General features: G+C 37.5%; 1 protein-coding gene and 1 non-coding gene across 7 annotated transcripts in view; one reads left to right on the top strand and one right to left on the bottom strand.

The window, feature by feature from the left end:
- Nucleotides 1-13,798, bottom strand: part of dync2h1 (dynein cytoplasmic 2 heavy chain 1) — a 127,804-nt gene that overhangs the window by 57,625 nt on the left and 56,381 nt on the right. For 5 of the 6 annotated variants that reach the window (XM_067594554.1, XM_067594555.1, XM_067594556.1 and 2 more), the window contains 8 exons: nt 12,077-12,211; nt 10,830-10,973; nt 8,902-8,991; nt 3,329-3,394; nt 3,144-3,194; nt 3,009-3,062; nt 2,567-2,698; nt 1,911-1,983 (listed from right to left, as the gene is read on the bottom strand). In XM_067594554.1, coding sequence (XP_067450655.1) covers nt 1,911-1,983; nt 2,567-2,698; nt 3,009-3,062; nt 3,144-3,194; nt 3,329-3,394; nt 8,902-8,991; nt 10,830-10,973; nt 12,077-12,211 — 745 coding nt within the window. The other variant, XM_067594559.1, reaches the window with a different exon arrangement.
- On the top strand, nt 559-631 carry trnam-cau (transfer RNA methionine (anticodon CAU)). The gene has a single exon. It is a non-coding gene; the product is annotated as a tRNA-Met (tRNA).

Genomic DNA, 13,798 nt, shown 5'->3' with positions numbered 1-13,798 from the left:
AAATTAACAAATGAAATTATTTAAGAGTGGAATTATTTTTACATGAAAATAAAAAGAGTAGGCCTGAAAATCTTAAATGAATTCACGGCATTGTCCGCTTTGAAAATAACAACTTCTTGTCTTCAACAGGATGAGCTTATTAAGCTACTGTATTTTTCTTTAAACATAAAATAAATAAATCTGAAGTGTAAACGAATAAATAAACGTATTAAACACTTGCAATTCAAGATTTGACTGACAAAAAAGAGAAAAAAATGACTGCTCCACTTGAAGACTCTCAGTCGACTGAGGGGTCTCACACAGATGATATGACTCATCGACTTTCAGGGCCAGCTCTAGCATTATTAGTTCCTTTGTTGCAGTTACATTCTCATTCTTTTGTTTCCTTCAACCTGTGCCTCCCCCTTGTTTGTAATGGCTTTAGCGTTGGGTCATGACACAAAGACTATAAGGTCATTTTTAGTTTTTATATGAACTTTTTGGTGTGCAGATGTTGTTTTTTAGAGTATAGAGACTGAATTGCTACTGTTTGACTGAGTATATTCAAGCACTCTCAGAGCCTCGTTGGCGCAGTAGGCAGCGCGTCAGTCTCATAATCTGAAGGTCGTGAGTTCGAGCCTCACACGGGGCATACTTTTAAGGTAAATCACAAAATATAGTAAAAATGACACAGATATACCATCATTATTGGAGTACTAGTATAGAAGGAGTAAGTGTTTGATATAGAAATCAAAAACTATTTAGTTTAAAGCTATTAGTGGAACTTTGAACTAGGGTTAAACTGGATATTGTTTAACAATTTTCAATATTGATGTCACATTTTTATGGGTGAATACAGTGATATTACTCAGCACACTCACAAAACTGAATATTTGTTTTATACACAAACATGAACACCTGCATATTAGTTTTACCTGACACCAATTAGCAGTGTCCCAGATAGTGCAGTCAGAAGTCAGCATACCATTAAGATTATTTAGACTGAATGAATGGGCTCATTAAGCACCATAAACTAACCACTCTCTAGCAACATCACAACTGTGTGTGTGTGTGTGTGTGTGTGTGTGTGTGTGCGTACGTGCATGCTTGAGCATGCTTGTGTGTGTATTTGTATCAGTGTGTGTGAGAGAGAGACAATGAGAAAAGAAAACGAGAAGTGTATGTTTGTGTGTGTGGCATTTACTCAAGGACAGTGACATTCTCACAGTGATCAAGACAAGAGAAAGGATGAAGAAGACTATCAATGAAATAAAAAATTAAGACACGGAAAAATATGACCCAGAGGTCCAGTATAAAAGATTTGTCTGAGAGTATTTTGCTTGAGAGGAGTGTGAAGGCAGAGGGTTCTTGTGAAAACAACAAGCATTTCTCTACATAGCAGAATGAGTGCAGGAATAAAGTAGTTTATCAAAATAGAGGAAGATCTCTACTCATCCATGATGTTTACAGCTCATTGTTGAGAGGAATCACACACAAATACAGAAGGCAAAATACTTACTGAATGTTTATCAGGACAAACACAAATAATATCATTTTACAGCCAATAAAACTTGCCTTGTTTTGTACAAACCTTCAGTTTATAATGTCAGTTTATCTGTTGGTTTGTTTAACTTCAACATCTGCAATACACTTCAAAAGTGTGCATAAGAGGTGATAAATGTATATTAATTAATGTGATACTCATTTGAGGAAAGGGAGAAACCTTGTAAAATATCACTAATGAGCAGCATGATTATGTTGTGAATGTGAATAGTTTTTTTGTTGTTTTTTGTGAGAAACTGTGAATAATACATGCTTTTTTATGTGTATTCTGGTCAACAACAGTAGAACAGAGCTGAGCTGAAATCCAGCCCACTTAGGCAACTCTGATAAAATAATTAAAAAAAATACTAATAATATGAAACACTTACCCAGGGCCTGTGAGGCAAAGGCTGCCATGGCACTCTGCAGTCGGTCTGGTCTGACTGCCTGAACCAATAACAGCTGGAAAGAGGGGAGAGCAGAGAGAAAAAGATAAAAGAAGGAAGAAAAAAGCAAAAGATATCCATTGACACTTGTTAGAAAGAAGATCAGTTCCACTCATATCAAATAAAAATGTCACATATCTCAAAAAATCTTGGATAGTTACCTATCGTCAAATTCACAGAGGCTTTGAGAAGTTCTTTTTTAATATTTTTGAGAACACAATAAAAAGTAAGAGTCAACTTGTTTGACAGTCAAGTGCATACTTGACTTTAGTGATGAGTGGCTTGTGTTTTTTGTTCCTGCTTTGAAATGAGATTAGCTAAATCCATATTCAAGAAATTCTAAGAAAATCGTGTGTCGTATCAACAAGCATATTTAAAACCGTGTTGAGGCTTATTTCACTGACATCTGCTCTACATTTTCTGAGATACCTGGCTTATTAACAGACACAGACACAAAGAATAAACAGGGATGAAAACACAACTTTCTTGGAAGAAGTCACCAATACATATTATTTTTAAATGTGTGTAGCCTTCTCATATGCTAATAATAAGTTGTTCCGTTTGTATTATGAAACGACCCCTTTTGATTGAAAGCTAACCTGCTGGAAGGGAGTAATCTTCTTGGCAATGGAGGAGGGGATTTCCTGTTCACAGTGCGAGCTCTGTGAGAAGGACAGCCAAAGGTCTGAGTCACTCAAGCAGAGAGACTGGTAGAGGGCTGGGAATGTAGCCTGTGAAAGAGGAATGGCAAAAGTTAAAAACAGTGAAAGATAGGTCAAGAGATAATGTTAGATACATAGATTCAACCTTTATCTCTGTGCAGACCGCTTTTCTGGCTTTCCATTTGAATCGCATTAAACTTGTGTCTTTTATATCTACTGGTTGGACATTATATTCAAATATCCAAATAATTATTCATACATAGAGTATATTATTGAGAGTTATTGCTGCAGGCTGTCACACATTTGTTTAAACGTTAGAGAGAGTGCATGACTTTATTTTTATTTTGATCTGTGCAAGTATGTATATCAGTGTGCTTACTTTAAAAATTGCCACTGCTCCATGCCTCTCCTGATCAATCCAAGCAGGGAAATCCTGCCAAGAGAGAAGCGTAAGTTCAAGAAAGAGATAGCATGGTGTTTTCTCAATCTCAGAAAAAAACTCTCTCACTCTCACCTCTTTTTTAAACATTTCTGCCACAATGGATCCAGTGAAGACGTCCCATTCCTACAGCAAAAGTAGTGTTGAAGTTGACATATTTTGGAAAAGTCCTAAGCAAAAATTTGATTTTTATTTTTGATATTTAATAAATATTAATGATATCCTACAAATCCAAAGACTAAATCCCCAAAGATACTCACACTCTCCTGGAAGAGTTCAGGGTGCATGCCTTTGACAAAGTGCATAGCAAACATCAACTGGTCAGCCTGAGAGAGAGAGAGAGATAATACAAGAGAGAGATGGATATATAGATGGAGTATGTCATATGAGAACATGCTATCATGAAAAGTTAACATTCCTTCCAAACTGAGTGCAAGAACACTCATATTTCCATTGCATGATATGCAGCTAAGCCTAAGTGTTTGCAAGGGGTTGCTACTCTCTTTATGCCCCCCTCTCTTTCTTTCTCATCTGCTAGAGGAGTTGAACAGTGATATCAGAGTCAGCCACTAATCAAGACGCAATCTTACTCCCACCTACAGCAAGACACTGAAAGACAGTGAGCAAGAGACTCCATTGGATACAGTAAATATGGCAGACAGAGAAAATGAAATAGAAAGACGACAGTAACAAAGAATGCAGAAAGGGAGCAAATATAGAAAAGCAGATATGTGTAGGAGATAGGAGGGATAAAAGAAATCTGATAACTGACCAAGCTGTATATTACACTAAGCAATGGAAGTTTTTTGGCCTCTTTATTTAAATGGAAATGCATTTTGCAATTGGCAATTCAATGTGCAATTTGGTCGTGCAATTTGAAAATGCATTTCGCAGTTGGCATAGCAATATACAAAGTGGCAATGCAATCCTAAATTCAGTTTGAATTATTTTGGTTGAAAATTAAAATGAAAGCTCAATCAATTGCATTTCATATCGCCATGGTTTTTTGGTCTCTTTATTCAAATGGCAATGCATTTTGGCATTGGCAATTCAATGTGCCAGTGAAACAGCACCACCAGTCTATTTCATTTACGTTTCATTTACATTTCTTGTCACCACGCTCTTTTGGTGTCAAAATTCGAATGGAAATGCAATCTGTCAGCTCTCTCATCAAGGCAGGTCTTCAGTTAGGACGTTATATTACAAGACTGAGACTGTTTACTGGAACATTTGTTTTGGTCTCAACAAAAATACATGGGGAAATACAATGGTAACCAACCTAGTGGACCGCTTAATGGTACAATGTAGCACCACTGGTATCTTAAAAAAGTCTATCATGGAGACATCAAGGCAACAGGAGACATGAAACCACAAGTCCCAGTGCTAACTGTGGCATTGACATTAGTAGATGCTTTACAGTAATAAAAACCTAATGCTTTATAAAACATTGGTGTGAACTTGGTAACCTTAGTCTAGATATTAGAAAGCTAGAGCGAATTGTGGTATTATATAATATAGCCAAACAATATAATGCTAGAATCATATCATGTAAGCGCCCCAGTAGCTGAATGGTTACTGCACATGCCACCAAACTGCAATTTCCCTGGTATGACTCCAGCCAGGGACCCTTGTTTGGACCCCCTGCCCATTTATCCAATTATTGGATGAGTGTCAAAAGAATTGTTTTTGTTTTAAGAATATCATCATGTAGCCTTACAAGCAATACTGGCTGCCTTTTACATCTTGCATCATTGAAACCAATCAAATAGTTAACATAACAGCACAGACAATACACCAAATCTGGCATAAAGATGTAAAGGAAAAAATATCAATAATGGTGCCAACTCCACAGATTTACATTAACAGTACGACCAAATTCAAGTTCAAATATGTAGTGCAGCTTTGTGTCTTGTTAGATAGTAGCTAGACTTACCCTGTAATGTGACATGTTATAAAGAAAGACACCAGTACTGATCAGTAGTGATTGTGTTTGTACTTAAACTCATGCAGTGCAATTATCCAATTTCAGTTCCTGTTTGCAAAATAAAAGTGGACAGTGATGTCTAATTCAGATGAATGAGTGTGCTGAATAGTGTAGAATATTGTGGTAAGAGGAATAAATGTCTGTAGCCTTTCATACAAAACACGATCAATAGCAGATATATCACAAGTTAATCTGGGCGTATCACACTTAACAAACGCTGCCTCCAGCTCTGTCCCTACTGCATTCAAGCAATGTTTGAGACACATGTAATGTTGTTTCACTTGTACGTTGTATTAAACAGTTCTCAAATCAATTTGACATCAGATTAATCACGATATATGGTACAAATAACAAGAATGATTTATTGAAGCTTGCCTACTGAGCAGCTATCCTGGCTTCATTATTCTCATACAATACATAAAGAGGAGGGACAGGTAAACTAGGTGAGATGATATTAGAGGGATATGCTGTCACAATCATCATCTTTTTCTTAGGGTTGGTGGTCAGTCAGATATGATACAGCACATGTGTGGCATGTGTTTTATTCTAACTGAATATGTGCTAGGTATGTGAGTGGCGACGGAATGAAACCATTTTTGTTTCAACAAGAATGATTTATTGATGTTTCCAGTGTTTTGAACAGGAATTGGCACAGTCACCTACTTTGTCATTCCCTAGTCCTCTCCTGTAGCGTCCTGAGATCACCTCATGCACGCGGATATCACCAATTAATTCAACACCAGTTAAACCGAAACACCATCCAAGCTACAACCATAGACTGTGACATTTTTTTTTTTTTCTTTTCCAAGGACTATGATGGATTTCAGTCTCTCTTGCATACTAGATGTATTTTATACACAATCAAATAAAATTCAATAAATATCTTACAGAAAAAAATCCTGGTAATTTGCCCATTTGAAGATAGAGTAGTGAAGTAGGTTTCTTTTGATGTGTCCACAGGCTGTTGGTTGTTACAGACTAGAACTTCAAATACAGGAATGTGATAAAACAAAATAAAACTAGTTTTAATGGGCTCATTCTACTGTCTTTGAACTGAGTTGAAAAAGTTCCTGTTTTGTAACTAAACAAATGGAAAATCATCCTATATTTCACTCCCATTTAAAGTGATTAGACAGGAAATAAACAAAGTAAATAAAACAAAGCGTTTCCAGTGGGACAGCATTGTCTAAGTATTTCAACATATTCTACATCTTCAAAAACCTTCACAGCACACCTCTGCCTGTCAATTTATATTACATTCTGTACTTTTACGAACAGCTGTAGAAGCAGCTTGAGCTGCGGTGAGGCTAACCTTCGGGTTACAGTTGGACTAGAGCGCTACACTACCATGCCCTCTCCCTGACCCTCTCCATGATTCATCTCTTGATCCGATGTCTAGATGATTTACACCAAGCTGCCAAGTTCAACCCCATCTACTCAAGTGACAGTGGATACGTTGAACTGAGAGAGCCCAGCAATATGGTATGACTGATCAAACAAAGACTGGCACTTTGGCACATGTTTTTGTGTGTATGTGTGTGTATATATCTGTGTTTTTATGTGTGTGTGTGTGTGTGTGTGTGTCAGAGAGAAATTAAGCAAACAGAGTGAAATGAGGATAGAAGTCTGTGAGGGTGTGTGTGTGTGTGTGTGTGTGTGTGTGTGTACCACTGTCATACTGACACTGACAGGACAGGAACCCCAGCAGACAGCACAACCTGGAACATGTCACACTTCAGCACATCACTACAACTCAAACTACTTCATGCACACAAGAGGCGTATCCAAATTCTCTCTGGAACACACAGTTAACCACCAGAATGCTTATACCTGCCACCTCACACAAGAAGATCTACCATAACAAGTAACATACACATAGACATCCACATACATTATACATGTACGGCCCCAAAATGTTACTGTTTTCCATCTTTGATGGTTTACTACTTTACTATTCTAAAAATACAATCCCAGACTACTGTCCTCTAAAGGACACCTACCAAAAAAGAACTTTCACGTTATTATTGTTTGGGTGTTTTCTATTGACAACCATTTCCAAAAACAGGCCGACTTACAATCACCGGGTCTTCATGCATGGATCAGATGAGTGACAAAGCCTTGAAATTGTTGAATCTACACTACTTAGATTATCAGAGGTAAAGTTATAAATCAAGGTCATTGCAGGGTTAGAATAAATGTACACTGCATTGTCCTGTCGACACTCTACTTTCTTATTTAATAATGGGATTTTCATCCAAAATTTAAAGTAATTGAGTAAGTGTAAAATGTATGTAAAATGTAATGCAATTTGATCTCAACCTACCAATTAAGGAAATAATGTGGTGTAAAAGCATAAAAAGTCATTTTAGTGAGATATAAAAGAGAAAACAATATTTCCATCATTTCCATTTCACACTTCATTATCTTTCTCTTTTTTTCTGAATCCTGGAGTCCATTTCATTTTGATTTCAAATGAATATATTTTTATTTGAAGAAAAGAAAAGCTGTTCAAAATATAAAACATCTCATTATATGTCAAATAACACAAGCTAAATAAGTTTACACCCATACATAAAAAAAACAATCTTTGCTCATGAGAGGCTCAACAATCAATACAAGGAAGAGTAACTTTGATTCTTTATGACAGCTTTGATGCATCAAGCCATGCTCAATCAATACCATATTAAGCTGAATCAGTTGTGTTGTTGTGGATTATATATATCTATCTATATATATATATATATAAATATATATAGAACAACCAGAGACCCTTGAAGACGAGTTTGGGAACCAGTGCCACAAGAAAACACAGATTTCCCAAAAATATGGGACGGCTTGTTAATTTTTCCCAAAGATGCACATATTATGATATTTTCTGATCTTGATTCTCTTTTCTTCTCTAATTATCCCTTTCTTTTTTCTCATTTGTTGTCCCATTTCATTCATTATCCACCTCTGTCTTTTCTCTGGATCCCTTCTCGCAACTCTCCTCCCCCCCTTGGAGTTATCTCTTTGGTCGCACAGATGGAGGTGTTGACAGGAACACTGATATTGTAGTCTTGTGTTTCCTCTCTGCTAATAAGTGGGCTGCTGGTATCAAAGTGTTTGTGTGCCTGCGTGTGTGTTTGTGTGCAAGTGTTGAGTAGATAGTCTGTAGATGTGATTAGTAAGTAACAGCCCCCCTGACTCTGCCTGAAACTGTCATTACACACAAACACAAAGAAAGAGAAATTACATTTACTATTTACTGCCTGATCGATGCAATGATTGCTGTGTTGGTCAATATTTGACACTTCATTACTGTGTTAGTTGCAAAGGTTTGATTGGACAAGTGTGTAAATGTGTTTATCGGATTGTGCGTTTGGTCTCAACAATCAATTGGAAATCTACTACATATGCTACTGCTCTATACTACAACACTGAAAAGATTTCTGACTTTCTAACAGACTTATTCATAACAATTCGTACCTTGGCAAAAGGATTCCACTGTAGTTGTGAGTAGTAAAACTGGGCACATTGCTTTGTCTAATAATGAATAATGTGTTTAGGGATATATTTTTCTGCATTAACATTCCATAATTTGAATTAACTTAACAAGGAACTACAGAAAGGGACAGAAATAAAACTCATTGTCTTTTTTTTTTTAAAACTGTGTATTTCAAAACATGATGACCCGGTTTTGAAATGCAAATCTATCTGATAGTTTACATCAAGCAAAATGCCTCACTTACTTTTACTGCATAACTAAACCCACTTATCACCTATACAAATGACTGGAGTGATGGCAGGCATTTTAGAGAGGCTGAAAACTGCTTTTGGCGTATTTCAGTGTGCAAATGTATGCATTACCTTGAAAAGCGACCTGCAGACGTACTCATACACCATATTCTTCAAGCTTGCCTCCAAAGCAGCTATCCTGGCTTCAGTATTCTCCGCTTCCTAAATGAGAATGTAAAAATACATAAAGAGGAGGGACAGGTGAACTAGGTGAGATGATATGCTGTCACAAACATGATCTTTTTCTCAGGGTTGGTGGTCAGTCAGATATGATAGAGCACGTGTGTGGCGTGTGTTTTATTCTAACTGAATATGTGCTAAGGATATGAGTGGCGATGGAATGAAACTGTTAGCAACAACATTTTTGTATCATTCAACAGCCACGGACACTAAGACATACATTTGACTTGCAACCCTTTCCTCTCTTTCACACGCTTTCATTCTTTCTCTCTCAAATATACGAATTACCAGAGATGAGACAAGAGATGAGACGAGAGGCACCAGGGCGGTGGAGGATGTTGATGGTTCAAAGCATTTTTTAGGCTGGCATGGAACCGCAGTAAAAAAATAATGTACATGTGGAATAAATCCAATAGTAATACACGGAGAAAGAGGGGAATTAGAGCATAGATATTTCAAGAGAAATGAATTTCTCTCTTTGCCTTCTACTCCCAGTTCAGTCTATGTGTTCCTCTTTTTCTCCTGTTTGAATCTCTGCTGAAGCCAATGCAGACTTTTGAAACTGCCCCAATGTATTCTGCCATAAATACATACAGTAGGTGTGTATATACCAGCTTTTCTGCAAGCTTCATCTAAAGACTTGTTATTCTAAGTGCCAGTAGTGTGTGTTAGCGTGAGAGTGTGTGTGTGTGTGTGAGCAAATAAGTGTACTGTTCAGTGTGTGTATGTCAGACATGAGAGGTTAAAATTCTCTTCCAGATCTCAGGAACCATCTGCAGCTCATGGCAAATTAAACATGCTCATTCAATACAACAAACAAACAAATAACACAAAGGGAGACAATGCAGCATTCTGACCGCACTTACCGAATGTGTCCATAAACCTACCTACAAACACACAGACACACACATACACGCACAAACACGTAACAGTGGTGACCAGCTGCTGCCTGGTGACATTCTTGGATGACAGCACTGGCTCTAACAACCCACACAGGATTTGGGGAATTAGTGCTCAATCTCTCAACCCAATGTCTGTATGCCTCTGTGTGTGTGTGTGTGTGTGTGTCCTGGTTGTTATCAGAGTGTGTTTAGTGTTCAGATGGAGGACAGCAGTGTGATAGACAGTCGATGATGATATCCAGCAGCACAGGTCAGACTGAGATAAACTAGCAACAAGAAAACAAAAAATGAACTGAAATCAAGCTGACCTCTGAAATAAATTTAATCTGCATATAATGGAAATTAAAATCAACAGAATGAAGCTCAATTTATCAGAGAGTAGACTAAATATTCTTGAACAACAAAAGTAAAATTATTGCTAAGTATGTCTAAGTAAATATATTGTCTTGAATTCATGCTTTGGATCAATTGTACAAAAATTACTATTGCAAAAACTACTACTTATATGACCGACACACTATTTTTGCTTATCTATGTATTGATTTAATTATTTGTCTAGTTGCAATCGCAAACTATTTGGATAATCCATTTTTTAGTCATTTTTTCTAGAAAAAAAAAAAAAAAAAAAATCTCTTGTTCCAGCTTCTTAAATATGAATATTTTGAGGTTTCTTTGGTCATGACTAAACAAGTCATTTGAGGATGACCATGGGCTTTGGGAAATGGTGAACAACATTTTTCACCATTTTCTGACATCTTATAGACCAGACAACTAATTGATTAATCAAGAAAATAATCGAAAGATTAATCGTTAATGAAAATAGTCATTTGTAGCCCAACACAAGGTAAGCACATTTTAAAACACTGCTGTGCTGGATGAAAATGGAAGGACTGTGAGAGTTGTGTGGCACCCAGTCACCTTCTTGGCCTGAAGAGCTCTTTGGAAGAGACGCAGAAACGAAGCAAGACTGAAGCGGTACATGTTGTTGATCTTTGATAGGTCCGTGATGACAAAAAACATCTTGCTGGCACTCTCTGCAAGAGGCAGATAGGCATCTCGCTCCTAAAATAAAAACAAGAAGAAAGAAAAAGAAAGGACAGAGAGAGGGACGCAGAAAGAAAACAAGAAGCAGCAGAAAAAGAGCCACAAAGGTTTTAGAGAGTGGTGCAGAAAATACAAGAGATGGCGCAGGCGGAGATTTATATGGAGATGGATAAGCGGAAAAGTAGAAGAGAATGTTTATTTCAATTAAGATGGAAGGTGAGGGAAAGAGAAACGAGGATAGGCAGTGTGAGGTATGATAAGACGGGAAATGTGAGAAAAAAAAACAGGGAGGTGTACATGAGAAAGGTAGAAACAGGGGAGATATGATAAATAAATCAAAAAAAAAAAAGAACCAACAGAGAAATACAAAAACAGTTCTGGTGAAACACTGCTCCCTAGTGGATGATTATGAAATGTAATGCATCTACAGTGGCTCCTTGCTTGTGCATCTGTGCAATCTGATGTTTGTAGCAGCATTTCTGACTGTTGCCGTGTCTCTCTCTGTTGTGCTCTCTCTCTCTCCCCACCACAGCCCTGTCTGTCTCTCTCTTCATCTAACAACCTCTCTCTCTCTCTCTCTCATTAGTGAGGTGGAAGAGTCTGGCAGTCGTCATGAAGGGAAATACCCGACTAAACCAGCTTCTTCTAAGAGTGCTGATGATGGATCCTTCATACACATATACAGCTTTTAATGCTGATTATCTTTGAAATTGTAAAATTTAATTTAAAATACTAGTAGAATATAGTTTGTCTATGTTTTCTATATTTTATTCAAATATTATTTTTTTTTTTTTTACTAATTAACTTGATTTGTTTTAGGTTAATTGAAAAGTGATAATACATTTAAAGGACATCAAATATGGTGTATCTACCAACTTTGTTTTATTCAGAATACATATTGGCTAGCTAGGCTTTTGAGGATTTGTGTGTCTGATTACTGAAAGTAGTCTGTAAGCCAGTTAAAGAGAGAGTTCTTTGTTGTTGTTGCCAATACAGCTTTTAAAAATAAATTAAGCCACTAACTAAAAGTGTCCCAGTGAGATTGGCCAGCAGACACTGCTTCTCATGGCATTTTTTCAGAATTTGTGTGTGTCCATATACGTGTGCCTAAAATATAGTACCTGGTCCAGAGATGCCTGCAGCTTGTGTGATTCCAGTAGTGACTCCTGGATCAGGGCACTGCTCGCCTTGGTCTGGTTCAGGCTGTCTATCAGCTCCCTGTTCTCCAGAATATTACCCTGAGCTGTAGCCAGGGTCTTACACAGGAAGACGAGACGGACAGCCAGAAGAGCAAAAACAGACAAAAGATAAGGCAAGGATTAGATAGGGGCAGAGAGGACATAATTGATAAGTACAAAGAAGGAGAAAATAGGCGTTGGGGATTCCCAGGAGAGATTATGTTGTCATGTATCTGCCAATTGGCTGAAATCTTTGATCTGATGAGAGTTGTCATCTTACTGTATAACATCCTGATGTGGGACATTTACTTTTTTATTTATTTAAGCTTTCATTGAGTGCCATGACTCCCTCACTTCATCCTGTGGAATCTATTCTCTGAAATGAACTGATAAAATGTATTCAAATAAATTCAAATAAAATAGATGAGAACGCAGTGGAGCATGGAAATGTCAAGTCGAATATGCTCCTACAATTCCAGAATAATTACATGTCTAGTACCACTGAAGTGCTGACATCCTGCTCTTGGCACTATCTATCTATGTGTGTGTGTGTGTGTGTGTGTGTGTGTGTGTGTGTGTCCAAATTTCCTTTAGACTGCATGCACAAAAAATGATCCTTTGGTTGAGTGTCTATGTGTCACAATGTCCATCAATTTTGCATGTATGTGTGTGTGACTGATAGTGAGAGTATATATGCATTAAGCTCTGTATGTGGAAGTACAGTAAGCCCCACTTGGACAGCAACAATCTGTATGACCTTTTAGCTCCATATTCTCATTACAGCAGATGTCAAATGACACAATGCCTGCCCACACATTTCTATTTAGAAGTTTGAAGTGCATGGATAAGTGAAAAGAAATCCGTCGCAAGAAAGTTGTGATTTTACTATCTACTAACATTCCCGTTTATATCCAGAAAAGGCTTCCTGACAGTTTAATGTAACATTTGCAGGGAGACAATTTTGCCATCGTTGTCTTTGCCATCTCTTTTGTAGGTATAAAAGAGACCTAGTTGTCACATCAGTAATTGGATATGCATTGCCATAACCTTAAGGTAAAGCTGATAGTTTCTACTTAGATGCATGCGCATACAATATTCATCCAGCTGCATACATTTTGAGCTACCATGACGTTACAAAGTACTTTCTGATTCTTTTGAAGTTTCCACAAATTTAAGTTACTAAAGTCAGTTAAGGTAGTGCAGTAATTAATGCTCCTGGGTGGTGCAGAGGGAAAAGCACTCTTCCACCACCATAGAGACACAGGTTCAATAAGCAGCAGTAGTGCTTCCGGCTTGGCTGAGTCCTCCATTAAACACATTTGGCAGTGTTGGCGGGAGGGAAGCCAGTGACAGATCACGTCCTCGTTGTAGCACTAGTGACTCCCCCTGCTCGGTCTGTACACACTGTCTCGTTCTATCTTCCCAAACCAACAGTTGGAGTTTGCGACAACAGAGACTGCAGTGCTGTCAGAGGGAAATTGAGCATTACAACTTGGGAGAAAGAGGAAGCTGCACCCTGATGTTCTTAATATTGCCTAAAAAGCCATTTTTATTACTTGAGTATATAATTGTGCTTTTGTAGGAACAAATACTAGGTGTGAAAAAAAGTAGAAAGAGCACTGTGATAGGGTACTTCCCAGGCAACAAGCTTTTGCATTTAAAAAT

Source organism: Thunnus thynnus, chromosome 7, assembly GCF_963924715.1.
Source record: "Thunnus thynnus chromosome 7, fThuThy2.1, whole genome shotgun sequence".
In the NCBI taxonomy this organism is placed as follows: domain Eukaryota; kingdom Metazoa; phylum Chordata; class Actinopteri; order Scombriformes; family Scombridae; genus Thunnus; species Thunnus thynnus.
Note: the sequence above shows the minus strand (reverse complement) of the source record. Positions and strands in the feature narration are given on the sequence as shown.